The sequence below is a fragment of the Callorhinus ursinus genome, unplaced genomic scaffold, assembly GCF_003265705.2.
Source record: "Callorhinus ursinus isolate GAN/ISIS: 27379988/994484 unplaced genomic scaffold, GSC_fseal_2.0 scaffold2, whole genome shotgun sequence".
NCBI classification, from domain to species: domain Eukaryota; kingdom Metazoa; phylum Chordata; class Mammalia; order Carnivora; family Otariidae; genus Callorhinus; species Callorhinus ursinus.
The window spans coordinates 60,646,826-60,672,036 of NW_027397064.1; the positions used below are offsets into that span (position 1 = coordinate 60,646,826).

Here is a 25,211-nt window from a genome sequence, read left to right on the forward strand (position 1 = left end):
ATTAGCTTGATTCCCAGGACGTTCTCGAGCTTTGTAACTGGGGAGTTGTGAGATGTTATGGTAGAACCTGAGTCCCAACTCTGATATTTGCTGCAAGTGTAATCAGATCCAAGTAATGTGGAGAATTCTAGACCTGAGGGTCCAATGCTTTCAGAAATTATAATTTACTGAGAACCTGTTGGTATGGGCTGTGACGGTTTTCCTCCCAGGGAAGTGCACAGGGTGAAGGAGGGTGAAGTGTGGATGTGAACTTGGAGGGTCAATGAAATATTTGGCACCAATCTACCAAGATAGGACAATTTTTGTGCCCCTTAAACTGTACAGTCTTTGAGAAAGACGCTTTATATCTTGTGTTGTTCTACCCACTCCCTTCCTCCCGTGTTGTATTGTTTATATGTCAATTTCATTGAATCTCTTTTTACACAGTAGAACTAGGACTACGGTGACAATAAACAGCTCTGTCATGTGATGAACACTTGTTAAATGAATGAATACTAAGTTAATGAATAAGGAGAAGACATTTTTCATGTCTTAAGACTAATTTAAATTTAATTTTGGTTATAATTTTTGACATCAGAGGAAAGGCAGCTGGGTAAAGGGATCTTCCCAAATACTTTATTCAAGTTACAGTTTTGTGTCTTTTTGAGGGATTGGATATAAGGCAGGTCTTACTTTATTCTGCTATAGCACTGTCCAGTAGAACTTTCTGCGGTGGTGGAAATGTGCTATATCTACATTTCCAGTGTGGCAACCACTGAGCCCATGTAGCTATTAATCACTTGAAATGTGGCAAGACTTAAGAAACTGAATTACTAATTTTATTTCATTTTAAATAATCTAAATATAAATTTAAGAAGCCATAGCGGGCTAGTGCCTACTATACTGAAAAGCACAGTTTTGAAGGGAAGAACTTACACCAAAATTCAGATGGTAAACCAACATTAATAAATTAAATGCAATACCACGGGGCTGTGAATCTAAGCAGTGCTGTGCATCTTCTATAAAATTATCCTTTGTGTAGATTAAAAAAAAAACTGTTTAAATGCTTTTGGATTTTCTGTAGTATCAAGATGCCTGTTCTGAATTCCTATTTTTTATTGTATGCCTAGAATCTGTGCTACCTCCAGAGGGTGCTTATTTAGATATGGGCCTCACCATATTCTTGTATAGCTGGTCCAAGATTTTGGTCAGGGTGTGCCTAAAAAATGCTGGTAAACATGATTACAAATGTTTATTTCTCATATGGCAGATTTTAATGATTGCCAGATATGGGGAGTTTGTGACCAGATGTGTGAAGACCGAGTTGGCCATCACCAGTGCCACTGTGCAGAAGGGTATGTCTTGGAGCATCAACGGCATTGTAAAGCTAATACTTCCTGTAAGTAAATTAAGGACACTTGCCATATCTCTGAACAGGAAACTTACGATGAATATCCTCCTTCCATAGCAAATGACAAAAGAAATACCAGCATTTATGCGGATAGCAGGGTTTTATCATCACAAATTAGGAGCGGGCCTTGCTGCTGGAAGAATGGGTCCACATTAATTTTGTATTTTGATTATTAGGACAAATTTATGGATTAATCATGACCATTAGTCACTGTTTTTTGTTTTTTTAATTGGCTGCTTGTACACTTTGTGTCAGAGCTTTTGTGTCAGCTACCACATTTGATTGTGGAATACACTTTTTGCCTATCTTGGGTTACTTGGACATTTAAATTTTTAATTAATTTACCACAAACATGGGTGACAAGTATCTGTAGAAATAATTTTGGCATTGTTTATGAAAAATTTAGGAGTGACTGAAAATGGACCTCTGAAATTTGGATTGGAATTTTGGGGAATGCACTCATTCTGGGTGTTTTGTTGGAATTAATCTAAGTACTGTAGTACTGAAAAGTCATGGGGAAAATCTGTTAAAAAATGATACCCCCCACCCCCACCATTTTGTCACCATGCATTTCTGGATAAGAAGATCTTTGTTCCTTTTTTCCAATTGTTTTTTTCTCACATGATCTTGAAGTTCCTTTGGTGGCCTTCTGAAATATATCTGCTCATAGAAATAATAAGTGACCCATTTCCAGGTTATTTTTGTGTAGACATACCTGATTTGCTGTTTACTAACTTTTTGGTACAGCTGATTTTTAACAATTAAAATGTATTTACTTTTGAAAGGATAATAAATTCATATGTTCAGAAATTCTAAATTATAAAATTATCTTTCTCCACATCTCTGTTCCTCTCTGACCAGTTTCCACTTCCCTTTTCCCATAATTGATCATTGTTTATTTTAATTCTAGAGACTGTCAAATACATAAATAAGAATGTACAAATACAGGTATCCAGTTCTATTTTTATGGATTATGGTAGTAAACTATACAGGCAGTTCTGCATTTTGCTATCAACGTATATCAACACAGAGACTTCTTCCTTATTCTTTTTTTTTTCTACTGGCATAATATTCCATTTTTTTGATGTACATTATTTATTTAACTAGTCCCCTACTGATGGGCTTTTATATCTTTTTTTTTTAACCTTTGCTATTGCAAACAAGACTGCAATGAAAACCTTGATATTCATATGTCATTTTGCATGCTTGTGAGTATGTAGGTAAAGCAGATTTGGATCCATCATTGGCATGTTTTTCACAGAGTGATTTCCCAGTAATCCATAAAATGTGTTCTGTGCTTTACACAGTCTGAAGTTGCTGGGTTAGATGCCCGTATCATAGAGGATTCTTGAAAATACCTGAAGTAGTCCCCTCTGTGTCACTGAAAGTGCCTGGAACTAGCAGTTCGAACACTCGAGTTCTTGGTAGACTCTGCTCCAGACTTACTGTGATTTTGGACACTTCATCAAGCATTTTTGCGCCTCAATTTGCTTATCTGTAAACTGGATAGAATGACACCTATATGCCTGCCTCAGAAGTTTATTTTAAAATCAAATAAGATAACATAGAAGAAGTATTTGAAAAGGCAGGAAGCATATCAGTTGTAAGTTTGCCTGAAAGGGTGAGATGTGTAGGTTTGTTCACTTGAAGGAGTGATAATGTCTTCCTTCTTCACATTTAGCTGAGCAAGCCTCCATTATCTTCTCCAATGGTCGGGATTTGCTGATTGGTGATATTCATGGAAGGACCTTTGCGATGTTGGTACAGTCTCAAAATCATGGAGTGGCTGTGGGTGTGGATTTTCACTATCACCTACACAGAGTCTTTTGGACTGACACTGTGCAAGATAAGGTAAATAGAAATTTTAGGAGTAGAGCTTGCGAGCTGATAGAACCCCAAACACAAAGTGTTGATAACTTTTCATTTTTGGGGGAGTGGAAGGGAAAGTTCTTTTGTTTTCTAACAGAAGAGGCCCTTGAGATATTTTATGTTAATCAGCACCTTTTTCCATGCTATACTATTACATGTGACCTGTTAAACAAAGCAGTCTATTATATGGATTAGCCTTGAGCAACTTTTAATTTTATTCGAAATGGAGTCCAAAAGCCTAATTAAAAGAAATAGTAGACATTCTTTCAAAACTGGATAGATATTTGGTAGTAATTTTTGAAACTTGATCATTTAAAATATAAAAAGTACTCTGCTTCCTTGGATGATAAAAATCAGATTTTACTTGCATCTTCTAAATGGAACTGTAATTGAAGATTGGGTAACAAATATTGACAGCATTTTGTTTAACAGCCAAAATTTCATTATGCTGTCTTATTTGGAAAGTGTGATAGATTTAATTGCAACTTTGAGTGATCGCAACAGAGATTTTTAAAACATAAATTTTAGAGACCTCTAAAGAGTTATGACATTTTATTTCTTCCTCTTAACATTTCCTTGTACTATTAATAAAATTTTAATTCAAATAAGTGGTAACTTGCATAAAATTTCTAAAAATTGCAAATTTGGATTATTAACAATTCTGACTTGATTACAGCTAAAAATCAAAACAAACCATCACCACCTCCTCCACAAAAAAATCCACATTGTTTAAACTTTCAATAGCTACCAAGAATTAGAAATGCAGGATTAAAAAAAAAAATCCAACTTTTTATATTTGCCTTACATATACTTTTAAAGAAACTCTTTTTCTCCCCAGTAGCCCAGGATGTAAAATATTTTAGTGATTTTTTTTTTTTAAGTCTAGATGACTGATTGGTACCACATAGATAGATAAACTGAATGAATATAGGAAAAACAGTGCCCACAGTTTTGTGTAAGAAGTGTAATTTTGAGTTTTCTTTCAGGTTTTTTCAGTTGACATTGATGGCTTAAACATTCAAGAAGTTGTTTCTCTTGATGATCCAGAGAATCTAGCTGTGGACTGGATTAATAATAAACTTTATTTGGTAGAGACCAAGGTCAACCGCATAGATATGGTAAATTTGGATGGAAGCCATCGGATTATCCTTATAACTGGAAACTTGGGGCATCCTAGAGGAATTGCCCTGGACCCAACTGTTGGGTAAGTGATGTGAAAACATACTGATTTTAGTATTTTTGAAGCTTTATCTCTCCCGATAGGTAAAACATCCCCTGGATTAATTAAAGGTTAGTTCTGATTTCTTATAGGGTCTGTACTCTAGAACCCATGTTTATTTTATATCTCCATATAAGCTTTAAATGAGTACACCACTGGTGTACTAAGAATATGTGATTTTTTGGGGTGTGAATTTTATTTTTAGTGTTTGCCACATTTGCCTGGCGGAGAGACAGGACTCTGTGTTCTGACTCAACCTAATAATATTGTTTCACCTAAATGTTACTTTTGATTCACCATTACCAGATGATCATTCTAACATGATTTAGCTGCAAATTTTTTTAAAGAGGGGAAAGAAGATTGGACCTATCCCTTTAGCGCTTACTTGTTAACAAACTGGGATTGAGATGACAATGGTAATACCTCATTACAAGTTGTTCAGTGTGAATCACCACATCAAAACAAATGCTCACTCGTCTCCAATTTTCCTAATGTCCACGTTTGAGTGCAGTTATAGGAGACTTAGCTTTCTCCTAGATTTTCACAGTTGGTTCTTAGAATGCTTGTATGAACTTCAGGCTACTGAAGGGTTGGTGAATGGTTATTATTCATTCCTACTTCATGATATCCTGCTAGCTTTCCTTGAAAATAATGGATATGTTCTCTAGACTATGTCTTACAGCTTATTTTAAAATGTATTTGTAAGTTTTCCTGGGTGTAAAAAAGAGAAGTGAAAGGCAGAGCCAGGAGTCAGGGCAGAAAGTTAAGAAGATGGATATGAATTTTGAGGCTGCCGTATTAGTGCATTTTCATAGTTGCTATTTGGAGTTGTTGACTCTCCTGATTGGCCCCCATAGTTTCTGATTTTTTTTTTGTTGTTGTTGTTATTCTATACTCCCATGTTCTCTAATCAGCTAGAGGGAATTTCCATTGATCCAAACATGCAACCAAAAACAGTATTTTCCAGATAAACTTGTAAAATAACTGACTTTCATCTTTTATTTGTCTTTTGTAGTTACTTATTTTTCTCCGATTGGGAGAGCCTTTCTGGGGAACCTAAGGTGGAAAGGGCTTTCATGGATGGCACCAACCGTAAAGACTTGGTAAAAACAAAGCTGGGATGGCCTGCTGGGATAACTCTGGATATAGTATCAAAGCGTGTTTACTGGGTCGACTGCCGTTTTGATTACATTGAGACAGTAACTTATGATGGAATTCAAAGGTAATTCAAACTTATATAGCTTCATAAGTTTGGGGGAAAGTACACAAAATTTATGGAGAGGGATACAGAGGGACCAGAATTAAAATATTGCTCTGTTGGTTGACATTACATCTTGAATGACTTTTGTGTTGACATTTGTGTGAAGTGACTTTTTGGCGGGGGTGGGGGGAAGGTTTGTTGTTAACTTTCCTCCTGTTCCATGATAGCATTCATTAAATGTTACTTAGAGCATTTATTCTTTGATTTCTCCTCCCCAACTTCTCCCCAACTCCCAGATGAAGCACATTATTTTCATTCACTCCTGAGTCCATTTATTTCTCTGGGTCCCTTATGGTTTGTCTCCAAAGATCACTTTATCTTTTAGCTTACTAATTTTCCCCCAGTGAATAAATAACTTTTATTATTTATTTAACATTAGTTGGTGGGAATTAATTGGACTTTACTCTGCCCTTACATATTTCAAATTTCAAAGAGAAATTCTGGCTTGTATTTTTACCTGATACACTTCAAAGATACTTAGAATATTTGAACATAAAATATGGCATACTTTTTATATCATCTTCTTAGTCTGATGAGAGTTAACTATAAATTAAATTGTTAACTAGTTTCTCTGCTTTTGATATTTTCAAAAACTGGTTAAAACACGGTTTTTAAATTTGTCAAAACTACTCTTTGTGGATTCAGAAAATCAGCTGGCCAATTTAATTTTTCCAAATTACTTGATTTTATTGTATTGTTTTCTCAATGGAAGGAATATTATAGTTTTGTTTTCTCCTTTATCTCTATTTTGTAAGGATGGTATCACAGTCTGCCACTGGATTTCATATTCTTAGAACAAACTCTACTTGGTTAAGTAAAGTGATTGGGTATTGATACTATGACTTCACATCATTAAAACTGGTTCCCATAATGAGAATGTGAATAAATTTAATGAAAAAATATCAACCAACCCAATAAGTCATATAAAAACAATTGAGAAATTGCCTATTTTTTTTCTCTTTCATAGGTGTTTTGACATTATATTAGATAGTCTAGGTATTTTTATGCTAAGGTTAAAGTAAAACATAAAAACATAACAATCAATGGAGTTTCAGAAATATTTGAGGGCTTTGCTGGCTGTGAAGAAACATCAAAGAGCTATCAAAGCTCATGAGTACAGCTGAAATCATAAAGTCACTGCCCATTGCTTTGCCAGCAGGTGGCATTCAGGGTTCTGGAATTTGCTAACTGAAAAGGAAAAACCATTCTCTAATCTAAATGCACCATGTCATTATTGAGTGTTTTAAAGTGCGTGCTGACTTGCCACCTTTGGTTTCTCCCCCCGTGCCATATTTTTGGTGTGTTTCCCAGCCTTAGTATCTTCAGTTCTTTTCTTAGAGTCCTGTTGTGCTTTTTAGTTTTCAGCAGTGTTAAAAGATTTTTCTTTAAGTTCTTTTTATTTTGCAAAGAGGAAAAAAATGAGTTTTCCCTCACGAACCATCCTCTACCTCACTTTCTTTATGTGACCTAAGTGAATTATCGTCTATGCAGAAGTAGTTATGACAGACACTGTTGATTTTCTTTTCCTTGCTTGGCACCTTTTACTTCTTTTTCTTTTACTGAAGCAGCTCTGGCCACCCTGTGCCTCCACTGCAAGTATGATGAGCAGACAGTTTATCAAGCAGAGGCAGAGGGGTGGTAGCACTACTTTTTGATTTCCCAAAGTGACATCAGGAATAGGTCTGCATGTTTGCTCTGGGTTGAACTGTTCTGCTCACTATCCTGCTCCCTGATGCTAAGAAATGGTTAATGGTACAGTGTGAAGTCCACTGAAGGTATCTGCTACCACATTTACATTCCCTTATTACGCTCTTTAACCTGTGGATTACAAAATGATATTTCACATCATATGGCCCCCCCTTTTTTGTGGGGCAACCTTAATAGAATGAGAAGCATGTAAAAAACCAGTAATTTTTCAAAAAATCTAGAACAAACTAGGACTGGGACTGGAATTTTATTTTCGAGGGTCTTTCCCAAGAGACCACATGAAAATCCGGAATTCTATTAAATGTAGGTCAAAATATACCCACATCTTAAAATGTATTTTTCTATATATCCTATGTTTGTAACAAGAAATTACTTAGTTTTTTAGGCATTTACTTGAACAAATTCCACCTTTAATCGAAATGAAGGTAAACAAAAAAATTGAGATACACATCTTTTGTAACAGGAAGACAGTAGTCCAAGGAGGCTCACTCATTCCTCATCCCTTTGGAATAAGCTTGTTTGAAGATCATGTATTCTTTACTGATTGGACAAAGATGGCTGTAATGAAGGCAAACAAGTTCACAGAGAGCAGTCCACAAGAGTACCACCAGACTTCTCTGAGGCCATTTGGAGTGACTGTTTACCATTCCCTCAGGCAGCCCTACGGTATGCCCCAGAACAATGGAAACCCTGCTCAATACTGGTCTTGGTAGAAAGGTTTTCTCAGTGGTATGGAAGTTAAGAGTGATCTCATGAGATTTGGGTGATATTTTCAAATATATGATGGGTTATCTAGAGAGTTAAAACTCTCTGAAATTGGCTCTGTGTATTATGGGGTCTTCTGGAAAAATTGATGTATTTCAGGATTAAAATGCCAAATCAACAGGAAACTTAAGGGATGTATTTTACAGATATTTATTGGCACCTGAAATGTGCCCGTCCTATCTAACTGCTGGGGATAGACAGCAAACAAACCAAACCAAACCAAAATACATATCCTCATTTTACTGGGAGAAATCTTGTATTCAATCCATTAATATTAAAGTTGAGGAAACTGAGGCCTAAGAGGAAGAAACTAACGTGCCTAAGTGTTCATTTGAGGTAGTGTCAGAGCCAATTTTTTTTTTCTTCTCCGTTGAATATGTATGACACCTGTTACTTGGTTTGTGTTGGGTCTGTCATTGGCCACTGGTGTTTGGTGTCTCCTAGGCTGGTCACTTATCAAAGAAAAGAAATGTTTTGATTCAGAAACCATTTAGTCTTCTGTTATTTTATAGTACGTCTTGTTTGCTTGTTTGTGTTTCAAGGTTTTAAGTTGACAGAACTGTTGTGACTGTTCATGGCTCTTTTCTGTATTTGCTTGTGCATCAGAAAAAAAGAAATATGATAAACTGTATGGATAGAAAGTTTAGTATCAGTGAACAGTTATTTAGGGAAAGGCAGATTTTACTTTTAAACTCCCACATCGAGTGGTGGGTCTGATTTTAGGATGGAGAAAGACCATAAAGTAATTAGGTTGATTTTTTTTTTTAAACAAAAAAACCCAACCACTAGAACTGATACATTGAAGGATATTCATCAATGTAGTCATCCTGGAATAACATAAACTTTAGCTGAAAATACGTATTACATCTGAAAACATTTTGGAAGTCTCTATTTGGAATGGTCAGTTCATGAGCTACTAGATTCCTATTTGCCCTTGACCAAAAATTTACCCAATTTTATCATCCAAATTGTTTGTTGTTTCCCCAAACCAACCCACCTGAGAAGGTAAAGAGACAATTTTATTTTATTTTATTCTATTATTATTTTTTGTAAGGAGACAATTTTAAAGAATAAGTCAAAGGCTAAGGAGACAATTTTCAAAGCAGATGTGACCTTTTTGGCTATGACAGGCTTGTATACAATGAGCTTTTTGAGTCACAGCTTTGAGAATAGGTTTTAGAAGTATAAACTGGTTTGTATTGCAGGCTTGTAGGGTTTTGGAATCAGATCTGGATTTGACTTCTAGTTTAGTTGCTGAATAATCTTGGGCAAGTTGTGTTACGGTCTGGGGCTTTGGCTTCCTCTTGTATAAAATTGGGATAATAATACTTAGCTCTTAGAGTCATTGATTTTTAAGTTGGCTTGCTTAAAAAGCATGCATCCAGTGAGTTACAGTTACGTATTATATCTTATGAATGGTCAAAATAACACTCAAGCTTTTTTGTGGAGGGAGGTGGTTACTTTTTAATCACTGAGGCTAGCAGACGTAATTACCTTGGGGAGAAGAACTCCCAAAGTTACATAGCTGTGGGAATCCTGAGTGTTGCCACTACCAGTTTGAGGGTAGGTGGGAGAGCTTACATGGGGGCGTATACAGCAACCAACAGCAGTGGTGTTTGTGTTCCATGCACGTACCTGGCTCAAAGTGGTTTCACATGTCTTGGGTAATCATATATCTCTAACTGAGATTTAACCCTGTGTATTTTTTCCTCTAGTTAGCAATCCATGCAGAGATAACAATGGGGGCTGTGAACATGTCTGTGTCCTCAGCCACAGAACAGATAATGATGGTTTGGGTTACCGCTGCAGGTGCACCCTCGGCTTCAGCCTGGATGTGGATAACCGCCACTGCGTTGGTAAGAAATCACTTCTGGGCTGTCTTTCTGGTAGGCAGCATAGCGGTACATGCTGCCTTTGGACTGGGTCAGCTTCCTGTCTTACTCCTTCATGGTGAATAAGCATTTGGTAGCTGACAGAGCACCTTCCTCAGTAGGCGCTGCTCCCCTTACACACAGGGTTCAAAGATGTAAATTTCTGTTCTTCAGGCCTTTCCTTTAATTGCACATCTAGGGTTTCCTTGGGCTCCCTTTCCCCTTTTCTCCTTCCTGAAATCGTTGTTTCCTTTTAAAATTATGCTTTTGAAATGCCATACAATTTTGAGTGTTCTCTGCTATGTATACCTTTCCCACTTTAGATGTTAGCCTTCACTTTATGCGGGAGTACCTCCTGTCCCCTTCATTGCCCTCTCCTAGACCACTGCTGCTGCCCCTGGAGGGGGCAGGTGCGCCTCGATCCCACCTGGCTTTCTTGCTGTGTCCCCAAAGCAAACTAAGTGTTGGGGCGGCTCATTTCCTCATCTAGGTTTTCACTTTTCAATCCACAGTTTCTCTTTATCCCTGCCTGTGTGCTCTGGGATTCAGTTACTCCCTCAAACACTTTTCTTCCTCTTTGGTTTTCTACACACCTACTTAGAAGTAGGCTGTTACCGCGCCTCTGCTGATGATGAAATGCACATCCTGCAATATTTGGTTTTCTTTTCTTCCCTTGAAAACTCTCCTTTTTAATGCCTTTGACAAATTCTGGCTCCCCAGATGGTACTGCTTTGGGCTTGGTATGTAAATTTTCTAATTCTAACTGAGACAAATTTGTTCACTTTGTAGGTGATCCTAGATTCAGATAAAACACCCTCATTCAAAGAGCCATGTGTCTCTGACTATTATATTGACACTACATTGTGTAATAATTTTGCTCTTAAACTCCTGCAATTTTTATCTTTGTCTTGGATATACCTTCTTCATTTCTCTTTTTGATCTCCTGACATACTGTTCTGTCTCCTTCTTTGATTTTAAAATGGCTCCTTTTTCCCTGTTTCCACTATTTTTCCTCTCCCTTCTTTCCCTCCTTTATTTACTCCTAAATAACTTACCTGGTTGCTGTTAATTTTTTTAAAGATTTTATTTATTTATTTATTTGACAGAGAGAGAGAGAGAGAGAGCACAAGTAGGCAGAGCGGCAGGCAGGGGGAGAGGAAGAAGCAGGCTTCCCACTGAGCAGGGAGCCCGGCGCGGGGCTCAGTCCCATGACCCTGGGATCATGACCTGAGCTGAAGGCAGCTGCTTAACCGACTGAGCCACCCAGGCGCCCCTGTTAATTCTTTTCTTTAACTAGTCTTAATACCTTAAAAACTGCAGTAGGATTCTTGGTATAGATCTCTATACAAAAGTTAATCCAAATCAAGAATTTTGATGGAATTACTATGCAGCTCAGTTAATACTGCTTTAGAATTCATCATAGGGGACCGTGTTTTATACAAATAAATCTTAAGGATAAATTTCCCAAGAGGAAATAAGATTGTAATAGTTGTATCACCTTCATAGCTGCTTTTTTCCCTCTCTTCCCATTATTTGCAACAATGTTTTCCACAGATTCGGTTTTTATGTTTATTTGAGAATTATAAAATGTGCTTTATGGATATATAAATAATTTCTCTGGAATTGAGGGAGGACAAGAACCAGGCTGTGGCCAGTTGTGTTGTGTTCTTCTTCCTACAGCTGTTAAGCAGTTCCTGATGTTTTCATCTGAAGTGGCTGTTCGGGGCATTCCATTCAACCTGTCTACCCAGGAAGATGTCATAGTTCCAGTGACAGGAAATCCTTCTTTCTTTGTTGGGATTGATTTTGATGCCCAGGAGAATATTATCTTCTTTTCAGATACATCAAAAGACATGATTTATAAACAAAATATCAATGGCACAGGTGAGAATACATTAAAAAAGTTTTTTGCACTGTTTGTCCATTTTTTAGTAATAATACTAATAATTTGCTTGCTAGAACTTAATTGCTTGCTAAATACTTAGAGTTCAGGAAAAGAAATCCATTGCTTTTCTCATGATTTTAGTTAAAACAAACACTTCCTTTAAGAGTGTATTTTTAACAATGAGAAATATTAACATTGAAGAAGCTGACATTACATAAAAGGAGAGTCAAGTGTATGAAAGTCAGTAACTCGGTTAATTGACTAGAGGGTGTTCCTCATACTCAGCCAGATGACACCTCTTGAGGGATGTGGGGCTTGAAATAATAATAATAATAATAATAATAATAATAATAATAAAAACCCATGAATTATATGGAAATAAGGATTTACTATGTTTTCAGTTGATTGGGATTCTGTTAATATCTTCATAATCATCACAGAAAGATAAATTATAGTCAGTCACACTTTATACTGGATACTTCACTGAATGATGGCATAACTCAGTATTTTGATTTTATAACCTACTGGAGAATTCTACATTGAAAGAAGAATTAATACTGGTTCTTTTCAGACTCTTCCAAAATATTGAGGAGGGGGTAATACTTCCAAAGTCATTCTATGAAGCCAGCATTACTTTGATATCAAAACCAGATTAGGATACCATAAGAAAAGAAAATCATAGACCAATACCTTTGATAAATATCGATGCAAGAATTTTCAACAAGATATTGCAAACAGAATTCAAGAACACATTAAAAGGATTATACACTATGATCAAGTGGGATTTATCCCTGGGATGTAAGGATGGTTCAATATATGCAAATCAGTAAGTGTAATATATCACATCAGTAAAATGAAAGATAAAATCACATGATCAGGGGGCGCCTGGGTGGCTCAGTCATTAAGCGTCTGCCTACGGCTCAGGTCATGATCCCAGTTTCCTGGGATCGAGCCCCGCATTGGGCTCCCTGCTCTGTGGGGAGCCTGCTTTTCCCTCTCCCGCTCCCCCTGCTTGTGTTCCCTCTCTCACTGTGTCTCTCTCCATCAGATAAATAAATAAAATCTTAAAAAAAATCACATGATCATCTCAATAGATGCAGAAAAAATATTTGACAAAATAAAACATACTTTCATGATAAAAACTCTTAACAGAGTGGGTATAAAAGAAACATACCTCAATATAATAAAGGCCATGTACAACATACACACAGCTAACATTATACTTAATGGAGAGAAATTGAAGGCATTTCCCCTAAGATCAAGAACAAGGCAAGGATGCCTCTGTCACCACTCCTATTCAATATAGTACTGGAAGTCCTAGCTAGAGCAATTAAGCAAGACAAAGAAGTAAAAAGCATCAAATCAAAAAGGAAGAAATAAAAAAGTAGTTATTTGCTGATGGTATGATCCTATATATATAAAGAAAATCCCAAAGGATCAGTCAAGAGCTTTTGGAATTAATAATTTCCATAAAGTGGCAGGACACAACTACAGAAATCAGTTGCATTTCTTTTACACTGAATGATGAATCATCCAAAAAAGACATAAAACCATTCCATTCACAGTAGCATCAAAAAACAATAAAATATTTAGAAATAAATTTAACCAACAGTAGAGGATCTGTACAATGAAAACCACAAAACTTAGATGAAAGAAATTGAAGACACAAACAAATGGAAAAATATCCCATGTTCATGGACTGGAAGAATTAATATTGTTAAAATGGTCATACTACCCAAAGTCATTTACAAATTCAGTGCAATCCCCATCAAATTACCAAAGGCATTCCTCACAGAAATAGAAGAAACAATCCTAAAATTAGTATGGAACCATAAAAGACCCTGAATAGCCAAACCAATCCTGAGGAAACAGAACAAGGCGGGAGGTATCATACTTTCAGATTTAAAACTATACTACAAAGCCATAGTAATAAAAACAGTATGATATGGGTACAAAAATAGACACATTGTGGAACAGTGGCCAGAAGTAGTGGAAAATAGCCCAGAAATAGACCCCAGCATGTATAGTCAACTAATATTTGAGAGGAGATTCAAGAATAACCAATGGGAAAAGGATAGTCTCTTCAACAAATGGTGCTGGGAAAATTGGAGAAATACATGTAATACAATGGAATTGGACCCCTATTTCACATAAGTCACAAAAAAATTAACCAAAATAGATCAAAGACTTAAAAAACTGATACCTGATACCATAAAACTCCCAGAAGAAAATGTAAGGAAGAAGTTCATCAATACTGGTCTTGGCAATAATTTTTTGTGCATGATATCAAGCACAAACAACAACAACAATAACAATCAGCAAATGAGACTGTATCAAACGCTTTTCTGCACAGCAAAAAAACAACAAAAATGAGAAGACAACCTACAGGCTGGGAGAAGATATTTGCAAACTATGTATTAGATAAGGGGGTCAATATCCAAAATACATAAAGAACTCAGTCTAGCTCAATAAAAACAACAACAACAAAAATCTAAATAAAAAGTCGACAGAAGAACCAAATAGACATTTTCTCAAATGGGACATCAAAATGACCTATAGATACATGAAAAGATGCTCAACATCAATAATCATTAGGTAAATGTAAATCAAAACTACAATGAGATATCACCTGATACCAGTCAGAATGGCTAATACCAAAAAGACAAGAAATAACAAATGTTGGTGAAAATGTGGAGAAAAGGGAACTCTGATGCACTATTGGTAGGAATGTAAATTGGTGCAGCTACTGTAGAAAATAGTATGAAGTTTCCTAAAAAAATTAAAAATAGAAATACCATATGATCCAGTAAATCCACTACTAATATTTGCCTAAAGAAAATGAAAACACTAATTTGAAAAGATAGATGCACCCCTATTTGTTGCAGCCTTATTTACAATAGCCAAATTATGGAAACGGCCCAAGTGTCCATCAATAGATGAATGGATAAAGAAGATGTGATATATATATATATATATACGTTACATATATTTATATATATATATATATATATATATATATATATACACACACACACACAGTGGAATAATATTCAGCTATAAAAAGAATGACCTTGTGCAATTTCCAACAACATGGATAGAGCTAGAGAGTATACTGTTACGTGAAATAAGCGGGTCAGAGAAAGACAAGTACCATGTGATTCACTCATATGTGGAATTTAAGAAACAGATGAACAAAGGAAAAAAAGAGACTAAGTAAAAAATAGACTCTTAACTATAGAGAACAAATTGATGGTTACCCGAGATGGGTGGAGGGATGCATGAAATAAATGAAGGGGATTAAGAGTACATTTATTTAGATGAGCACTGAGTAATACACAAAATCGAATCACTTTATTGTACATATGAAACAAATACAACAGTGTATGTTAACTATACTGGAATTAAAAAAATTCATCTTCCTCTGTTTCCTTTTTCTTTGGGTTCCTTTTTTTTTTTTTATCTCAACCCTTATTTTTCATGATGGAAGCTTTCTTCAAATTTCTTTGATCCTTGTTTAATATTAAGGGCAAGTCTATAAAAAGCTACCAAAAGGTCTGTCTGTATGTATGAGCCTCATCAGCTGGTGAACTTCAGCGGCCTTTCTGTTGGGGAGCTCCCAAACACTGATACTAGTAAATCTTTTTCTAGAGTTAGTCATTTGTTATTAGTAGAGGTCTCCATTCTCCTTGGTGTGGGGAGTAAGACGTGGTTAGGGTAGCTTGCTGTCTGTGTTCTAGGAGAAGTACAGAGGACAGCGGGCCAAGGACCCTTCAGTTCATGAGTCACACAATCCCCCTGTATTCAGTTCTGTTCCATCCCAGTATTCCCATGTGCACTGTGGTATCCTTGAGCCCACAGCACCTCTGCATCAGTTCCTTCAGAGAAGAAGATCTCTGGTCTGTTAGAGAGGTAAATGGAGGGGAATGGCATAGATGCTCAGGATCTGAGAGGGACCTGGTGGTCTAATTGCTCTGGATACCAACTTTTAGCTAAGCCCCTTAGTTCCTCGCCCCTGCGTTTCTCCTGGTACCTCTGAGAGCCAATAGGCTGAGTCTTCTGTGTGTGTGTGTGTGTGTGTGTGTGTGTGTGTGTGTGTGTGCGCGCGCGCGCCCTGGGGGGGTTCTTCCCTCTGCTGGCACTGAGTTTGCAGCTTTCTCCCCCCACTACCCCTCCAATCACTTTGTTTTCTAAACCATGGAAATCTCTTTTCTGCTGTCCCTGGACTGTAATTTTAAGAGTTTGGATGGAAGAGGAGAAAACATGTGTGGTCGGTCTTCTACTTTGAACCAGAATGCATCTTTTCTGGGGACCAGAGTTAAGTCCCCAGAGCTTGGAGAACTCCAGTCAGTCTTAGTTCTCACCAAAAGGCAGTCTTGGGCCTCCGAGCCCCATGTAGGCTCAGTCTCCTACTGGCATCTCACAGGTCAGCTCCCTTCTGCTTTGTCAAACTGGAATGCTCGTCATGCTTTTTGTCAATGTCAAGTCTATATATTGAACAAGTTACCTTTGAAAATATTCTATAGTCAGTGGTTAAACTTTCTATGCTTTGGTGAGGGAGGTATTACGTTGCTGTTTTCCAGGGAGAGGAAGAAGTGTCGGTGAGTACACGTATAGAAAATGAGTTGTCAGAAATCAGATTAAAGTCAAGATCAGCTGAATGAAGCTCTCAGGGAACTCACATATGCTCAAATCTCTCATTCTAAAAATTCAACCCACCTGCCAGTCCATGTGTCTCTCTAGTTACAGCTCTCCTCCTTTTCATGGTTGGACTACATGTTCCTGTTCTCACTTCTACGTTTGTACTTCTCACTTATTTCTCATTCCATCCCAGTTGGCCAACTATGTCACTTGAAACCCTTCTCATCTCAGTCACCTCCAGTCTCATTTCCTTCTCTTTCTTGGCCATTCTTTCTGGTGTTCTTTAACAGGTCTTTCCTTCTTTGCTTGTTTCCTAAACAACTGTGTTCTGTAATGTTCAACACTGGTTCTCTTTTTCTTCTTCATCTTCTGCATAACTTTGTGCCTTCCATGTCTTTGATTAACTATTTAGATAGTGATTTATAAATCAGTGTGGGGAGACTTATGATAGGGCATTTACTTAATGATTTTCCTCCTAACCTGGGGAATGAGGGAAAGATCAGGGAAGGCTCTATAAATCTTTCTAAGCTCTCTAAGGTTCCGTCCCATAATGCCAACTGCCTTTTGGATATCTCACCATATATCCCACCACCACCTCAAAACCAGTAGGTCTAAGTGGGCATCTGTACCCCATTTTTCACAGACCTCCTGCCTTAGCATAGAGCATGACCACTCTCCCTTCCCCTCTTATTCCCCCATTCCTCCCAGGATCTGGTGGTTTAAATATGAACTTCTCCCTTTCTTTTAGCCTCTATCATTAACTCATTAACCTCTGAAATGTAGAGTTCTCAGTCTGTCTCCCTCTCACGTAATAGAGCAACGTAATACCTCCCTCACCAAAGCATAGAAAGTTTAACCACTGACTATAGAATATTTTAAAAGGTAACTTGCTCAGTATAGACTTGACATTGACAAAAAGCATGACGAAAGCCTTTGCTTTCCTATTAGCACCCAATTCAGCACTTCCTTTGGGAACCTTTTCCTCACCTCCACCTTGCCATATGATTCATTTGGACTCTGTGTTTCATATCATTCTGTGCGTACCTCTATCATAACACCCATTACTCTTTGATTTTTGCCCCTTGGCCTAATTGCCTCCTCTCCTGTCTCTCACTTCGTTATAAATCCCTTGAAGGCAGTTTCCACACTTCTTTCAAGATGCTTCACTTTTCTAGCACTCAGTTTCCTCATCTGCAAAATAGGGATACTAATAATACTTTTTTTTTTTTAAAGATTTTATTTATTTACTTGAGAGAGAGAGAGAGTGAGAGCACATAAGCAGAGGGAACTGCAGGCAGTTAGAAGCAAGCTCCCCACCGAGCAAGGAGTCCGATGCGGGACTTGATCCCAGAACCCTGGGATCATGACCTCAGCCGAAGGCAGGTGCTTAACTGACTGAGCCACCCAGGTGCCCCCTAATAATACGTTGATTGAACTATTGTAAGAGTTGATGAATCCATGTAAAATTCTTGGACCAGTTCCTGGCTCATAATTAGTGTTCAATATAAGCTATTATTATTAATACTATTAGCAATATTATGTTTCCTAAGTTTCTAGTATGGTATCTAGCACAGAGAGGACTTTGTTTTTATAATTCACTAAGTAGATGAATGGAAAAAGCACTAAGATTGGTTTTCCTACTTCAAAAAAAGTGTTATCTTTCACTGTGGCTCAGATTTTCTTTAGTAAAAAATAGGAAATAGGAAAAGACATAAAAATTTCACAAAGAGGAACGAGATCTTTTTTTTCTCCTGTACCCAGCTCTGATTTTCTTTCGGTATCTTCACTGGTCTTTTTAAAATGTGGCAACGTTGAGGTTTTTGAAAGGCTGTTGATGAGAAGGTTGGGTCATCACACCTCAGAGATTCCCCCGCCCCCGCCATTCGTACCTCGTGGTGTCAGCTTATCAAAGCTGTCTGTGGGTGGTGTTTGTGAATATGTGAACTCAGGTATCTTCTCTTAAGATGTTCTGCAATGAGAATTTCTTTCTTTCTTTCTTTTTTTTTTTTTTTCTGGAAGGTTGAACGAGGGAGTAAATGTAGGGCATACCACTTCTGGTTCTGTTTATCAGAATCATTATCTGTTCTTTGAGATCCAAACTTTTGGGAATGGATAGACTCTAGGTTTATCTCATGTTGTTGCTTGGCAGTTTAGTTTTTTTTTTTTAAAGAATTCCATATGGGTTACTGAAATATTCTGTAACTCTGACACGATTTAAATATGCAGTAGTAGGAAAATGTATGTCATAAAATATGCTTAGTTTAAACCTTGTCCATTTTTCAACTTACAGGAAGAGAAATTCTGACTGCCAACAGGGTGGAAAGTGTTGAAAGTTTGACTTTTGACTGGATTTCAAAGAATCTCTATTGGACAGATGCTTCTTACAGGAGTATCAGTGTCATGAGACTAGCTGATAAATTGAGACGTGCAATAATCCAGAATTTAAATAACCCACGATCAATCGTAGTTCATCCTATTGCTGGGTAAGTGTGTTCATATTTTCTGAAGAGCTTGCAACTGTATGTCTTTTAAAGTTATGGAAAAGTGATGCCACAGTTATTTGGCAAGTTCAGCAAATGTAAGATTGAACTATATAAATTGAAATAACCTTAAATTTTATCCCTTTAGCATAAGCGTAAGTAATCACTTTATCTCCTTAGTTTCAGCTTTCCCAGTCTTCACTGAAGTGTGGGTTTTTTTCACTGAAGTGTGGGTTTTTTTCCACAATTGAAGAGGACCAACAATGTGATACAGATTCAGTAGAGGAGGATTGAATGTACAGTGGAATTATCAGGAAAGGCTCAAATTCTTTCCTTGCTTTAATGTATTGATATAAAGCTTAGCAAAACTTGCTTAATCATTCAGTAGTTTTCAGAATAAAAAGTCTTTCAGACTACAGACTGAGTTTCATGTTTAATCATTCCATGATTGGTAGTGTCAGACAAGAAAGAACAGTTTATACTATTCTTTTTAGGTTCTTACCTTTCTAATTTAAATATGGTTAGTAGCCAATATGTTTGTTTGGAACAAGTCTGAGCTGGGTAGTTGTACTTGAGTGGAATAAAAAAAAAAAAAGAAAATGAGTGGGACTTCACTGAAGCCTAATTAATGGAGGGCACCTAGTAAGCACTTTACATAATCTTGTCTAACTCAAAAGCTGGTTTGTGAGCCAGGTGGATAGACTACCTGTTAAGCAACAGTTAGGATTCAAATTCCAGGCCTACTTGACTACAAAGCCTTTGTGTCAAAGAACTCTGTATGAGGCCTCTAGAATGCTTATTTTGTATTTAAATTTTCTCCCTGTGAAATAATGTAAGAAACATTTAAAAACTGGTGGTACTATTAATAAGAAATTTTATTGCCCTGTAGAGAGTTGATTTTCTAATGAATTTATCTTAAACTAAATCTTTGGCATTTGGTTTTGAAAAAGCTGTTAAATTCCTTTCCTACTGACTCCTTCATTTAAAAGAATATTAAGTCACATTTCAGAAAGTTAGTTTTGGAAAAGACTAATTTTAGTTCTAAGGCTCACATGAAAGAGAATTTTTTTCCCTCTAGATTTTTCTTTTTGTCACTCCTCAATAAAAAAACATGCCTTGGGTAGAGATTGTACAAGAGGTATGTTGATTTGGGTGCATTCTTCATCAGAGATGAAATGCTTTCCTGCAAATTGATAATTCCTTGTGGAAGATGACTAAACAGTTATCTAGTGTGTCCTAGATGTTTAATCTAGGAGAGGAAAGAGATTAAAATCTGTTTTCTTGCTCATAGTGTATCATTTCATTTGAACAACTTCGGAGTATTTAAAATGTAACCCAGGGGTGCCTGGCTGGCTCAGGTGGTGGAGTGTGTGACTCAGTGTCGGGTTTGTTAGTTTCAAGCCCCATGTTGGGTATAAGGATTGCTTAAAAAATAGAATCATAAAACATAACCCGAATTTTGTCTTTTTAAAGAACCTACTTGGTGACAACAGTTTTAGGTCCTAGGTCTAGCACAGTGGTTCTCTCCTCTGGATGCTCATTTTAATGCCATTTGTATTTGTGACTTTGGTTATATGTTGATAACCAAACTTTTAATTAAGAGATCAAAAAAATAAGAGTTAGATCAGTTGTATACTCAATCTGAATCTGCTTATTAAGGAGATTTTACTTTTTCCGTATAAGCCTGATAGCATATGCAGAAAATGAAATTAGTTGTAGCAAGTCTCTGGAAAATCTGAGTTTGTGCTAAATCTCTCCAAGTCATGTATATTGTTCCAGTGTTAACATGGTTGATTTATTACCTCTTTTTTTTTTTTTAAGGTACATATTCTTCACTGATTGGTTCCGTCCTGCTAAAATTATGAGAGCGTGGTGTGATGGATCTAACCTTTTGCCAATAGTAAACACTACTCTTGGATGGCCCAATGGGTTGGCCATTGATTGGGGGTGAGTAGGAATCATCCCAAAGTACTGAGTTCCCACTTACTGTGAAATAATTATGAAGCAATGTGATGGAGTAAGGAAACAGGTATTACTTGCACTCAGATATTTTTACATCATTGATTGGTGCTGGGAGAAGGCTATAGAATGATACAAGGACACAAAGAACACAAACATAGTTGCCAAATTCTGCTGGGATGAAAACTAATGCATTCATGAATATTCTGAGGAAATCGATAGAGGAGGCAGAAGGATAGGACCTTTGGAAGGTCAGTATAGAGGAGGCAAGACCCACATCCCATTAGAAGTAGGATAGGGATTTGATGAAGTTCAGATCATGTGTAATTTTCATAGAGGGCATCTTGAGGATAGGAAATCTTTGGTTTCAGTTAATCAACAAATGCATATTTGCGTACATATATATGTATTTGCATACACACACACACACACACACACACACTGGGAGAATTTTGAAGTATAAGACACAATTCTCAGGAAGTTAATGCTATATCTAGGAATATCGGAAAAGGTAACAGGGTAAAAAAGCTTACAGACATGAAATGCCAAAGTAGTTTATAGGAGAGACGAAAGAAATGTATTTAGCCTTTTAAACATGGCTTTCTTAACTTGTGGACTTAACCAGGAGAAAAATAAAATACCTAGGGTGCCTGGGTGGCTCAGTTGGTTAAGTGACTGCCTTCGGCTCAGGTCATGATCCTGGAGTCCCGGGATCGAGTCCCTCATCGGGCTCCCTGCTCAGCGGGGAGTCTGCTTCTCCCTCTAACCCTCCCCGCTCTCATGTACTCTCTCTCTCTCATTCTCACTCTCTCAAAATAAATAAATAAATCTTTAAAAAAAAAAAAGAAAAAGAAAATACCTAACTTGAAGACAACAACATTTTAAGTTTTCTTTTTCTTTAAAGATTTTATTTATTTATTACAGAGAGAGAGAGAATGAGCAGGGGGGAGGGGCAGTGGGAGAGGGAGAAGCAGACTCCCCACTGAGCAGGGAGACCCACGTGGGGCTCGATCCCAGGACCCTGGGATCATGACCTGAGCCAAAGGCAGATGCTTAACCAACTGAGCCACTCAGGTGCCCCCATTTTAAGTTTTCTAAGATAAATAATTAAAACTCACTTATGAAAGTACTGTATCTTTGGGGGGGGCATAAAACTATTACATTTTTAATGGGTATAATTTAATTTTTAAAGAACTTTGTTTAATAAATGTTAACAATAATGTTTCAACTGAACATGCCATTTATGAATGCCCTCAGTGTAAAGGGTGCATTACTAGCTTCAGCATAACACATAACTAAGTATTTTATCATTTTAGTGCTTTACGGTTGTACTGGGTAGATGCCTTTTTTGATAAAATCGAGCACAGCACCTTTGATGGTTTAGACAGAAGAAACCTGGGCCATATACAGCAGATGACTCATCCATTTGGACTTACTGTCTTTGAAGGTATGCTTTGAAGCAGTGGAAGTGTGTGTTGTTTTTATACTCTGCAAATTGTTAACAGTAGACTCATCCTCATTTGACAATCTCACACTTACAGAAAAGTTGGTTACTTTAGAGTACAAAAAATGAAAATGGTGCTATTATATGTATAGACAAAACATTTGTTTTTTTTGACTGAACATTTCACTCTTAGAGTGTATTTTTTCTTTTAGATGCTTTTAGATAATAATTGACAACTTATATAGGTATAGCATTTTGTAGATTGCATGTATTATAAAGTTGAACTTCCCAAGTGCTCTATTACATAAATATCCCGCAAGGAAATAATAAACTACTGCTTTCATAATTTTCAGGAATAAACCAGCAAGAGCGTTTGTGGTAACTTGTAGTGTTTTGTTTTTCTCTGTAAGAATGTCCTCAGAATCCTTGTGGAAAAATTATTACAAATATTTATCAACTGCATAGTCACTGAATGGCTCTGAAGCTTTTTAGACACATGTTGGGTAACTGACATCATTGTTATATACAAATGTTAGAATATGGCTTGTGAAAAATAGCAAGATATACTTGTTTCTTTATCAACCTTTCCAACAATTTACTGCTGCTAGTAAAGATTGCTGGGGGCATGGAATTCTGGGAAACTACAGCCTTAGGGATCTCACACTGATGTATCAGTTTCCCTCTTGAGTGGAGGCGTGGTGGTGTGGGTTGAGTTGCTGGGAATAAGAATGTAGCTTGGCACTTGTGAAACAGGTGGTTTGTCTAGTCTTGAAAATAAGGTTTCTGTGAATGATTGTGTAGCTTGTGCATTGCACAAAAGTGCCAGGCCAAAAGGGTGAGGAGAGACTAAAATCTACCCTGGTTCTCTTTGACAAACCATAATTAGTCCAGTTAGAGAAATGCCATTTTGTGATCCACCAAAGGCCCTCCCCAGATGCTAGTTGTGTCCCTGGTTGAAACTTCCTACTCTGAATAATCAGCCAGGTGCTTTAAAAGACTAGACACTGACTGTAAATCAAAGACTTTCTCCCACTCATATAGTGTGGAATGAATAGCTAGTAAATATATTGCAAGTTCCATCCTGCTGTCTATCTGTGCAGGAGTGCATGGTATTTAAAAATACTTTAAAAATGCTCTTGAAAGAGTAAGATTTTTGATGAGATGAGTCAATTATAAATACTCATCCCTTCCACTTTATGCCTTCCCATTTATTCACTCTCTTTTCATTAATGATGTCAGACAGCCGTTTGCTGTTACATCGGAACATTGTAAGAATGTTAAATTTTCTCTGCTGTTGATGAAATGCTTTGGGATTGAGCAAAAATGCAGTTTCAATACCTTTTGGTTTTATCAGTATGAAAAAAATTTTAGTGCATACTTCCGAAAACAACACAATGTTCCCTAAATAATAGTAGTAGTAGTAATAATAATAATAATAACAAGTTTCTCTCAACACTGCCCTCATTGTGAATTTCTTATGGAAAAATCTTTGATTGCACAACACCACAGAAATCATCATTATTTTTAGTGAAAGGCTAGATCTGCTTGACTATCTGCACCACATAGGAGTGAAAGGTTTATTGAACTTCTTATCTATTTAAGTATAGTAAGATACCTTCATGAGTGGTGGGACTCAGTCTAGATAAGATTTAGTAAGTCAGTGACTGATTAGTCATTGATTAGGCCACAGATAAGGAAAACTGGTCTAATGATAAAATTTGTGGCATTTTAGGCATTTTTTGGTTAGCTGGTTACTTTAACAAAGTATTGTTAAAGAGAAAAATCCACTGATTCTATTAAAAATGTATACGTTCACTTCCCTGCTTTGGTAGCTAGTGTAAAGTGAACAAGACTAGATTTTTGAAGTTCAGAATCTTGTGATGCCTCTCTCTGTCTTACTATTTTGAACTTCATGGAATATGACTACAACTGTAGGGGTAGACATACTTCTGTGAATAATTTTATTGATCTCCAGAGCTACAGCAAAAGTGCCTTTTTGCACTAGATCTGTACTTTTCCTTCTCAACAGCTTCCTAGTAAAGTTGAGTGTAAAAAAAAAAATTAGTGTCTTTAGTTAAGACGGGTTATATAGAATGTTTGATCTGAAAGGGAGCTTAGAGATTTAGTCTATTTCCTTAATTTTACCAAAAAAAAAAAGAACCCTCACACAGTTAAGTATTTGCCTGTAAGCACTCAGAAGTTTAGTGCTTTAGCTGGGCTAAGAACTCAGTCACATGAGGCACATCTAATGTTCTATCGAATAATCCAAAATTTCATTTTTACCTATGGAAGTCTAAACCTAATGGCTATTAAATGCCATTGCAATACTCCATACACGCCTGCCTGAACCGGAACCCTGGTATCATTAAATATATCGCCTTTGCCTTGTAAAGAGTCATTCCTAGAGAGTAAGAAGTCACAGAAAATGATTACAGAAACATATAACAGATATTTATGGGAAAATCTTCTCACATTTGAAAGAAGTGTTACAAGCCTATTGCATTTTCCAAAATGATTTATAAGTGAGTTGTGATGAAAATACCAATCACTGGTGTTTCTTCTTAGACCATGTGTTTTTTACTGACTGGAGACTGGGTGCTATCGTTCGAGTCAGGAAAACGGATGGTGGAGACATGAGGGTTATCCGAAGTGGTATCACTAATATAATGCATGTGAAGTCATATGATGCTAACACTCAGATTGGTGAGATTTCCACAATCTTT

The 25,211-nt window shown here is 36.8% G+C and overlaps 1 protein-coding gene across 2 annotated transcripts in view; it reads left to right on the plus strand.

Annotated features, from left to right (window-relative positions):
• The window catches only part of LRP2 (LDL receptor related protein 2), a 194,546-nt gene that overhangs the window by 64,169 nt on the left and 105,166 nt on the right, over window positions 1-25,211 (plus strand). For both annotated transcript variants that reach the window (XM_073882829.1, XM_025852083.2), the window contains exons 10-20: window positions 1,250-1,378; window positions 3,072-3,241; window positions 4,246-4,463; window positions 5,494-5,700; window positions 7,910-8,112; window positions 9,927-10,067; window positions 11,763-11,966; window positions 18,896-19,088; window positions 20,907-21,032; window positions 22,361-22,491; window positions 25,054-25,191. In XM_073882829.1, coding sequence (XP_073738930.1) covers window positions 1,250-1,378; window positions 3,072-3,241; window positions 4,246-4,463; window positions 5,494-5,700; window positions 7,910-8,112; window positions 9,927-10,067; window positions 11,763-11,966; window positions 18,896-19,088; window positions 20,907-21,032; window positions 22,361-22,491; window positions 25,054-25,191 — 1,860 coding nt within the window. The remainder of the gene's footprint in view (window positions 1-1,249; window positions 1,379-3,071; window positions 3,242-4,245; window positions 4,464-5,493; window positions 5,701-7,909; window positions 8,113-9,926; window positions 10,068-11,762; window positions 11,967-18,895; window positions 19,089-20,906; window positions 21,033-22,360; window positions 22,492-25,053; window positions 25,192-25,211) is intronic.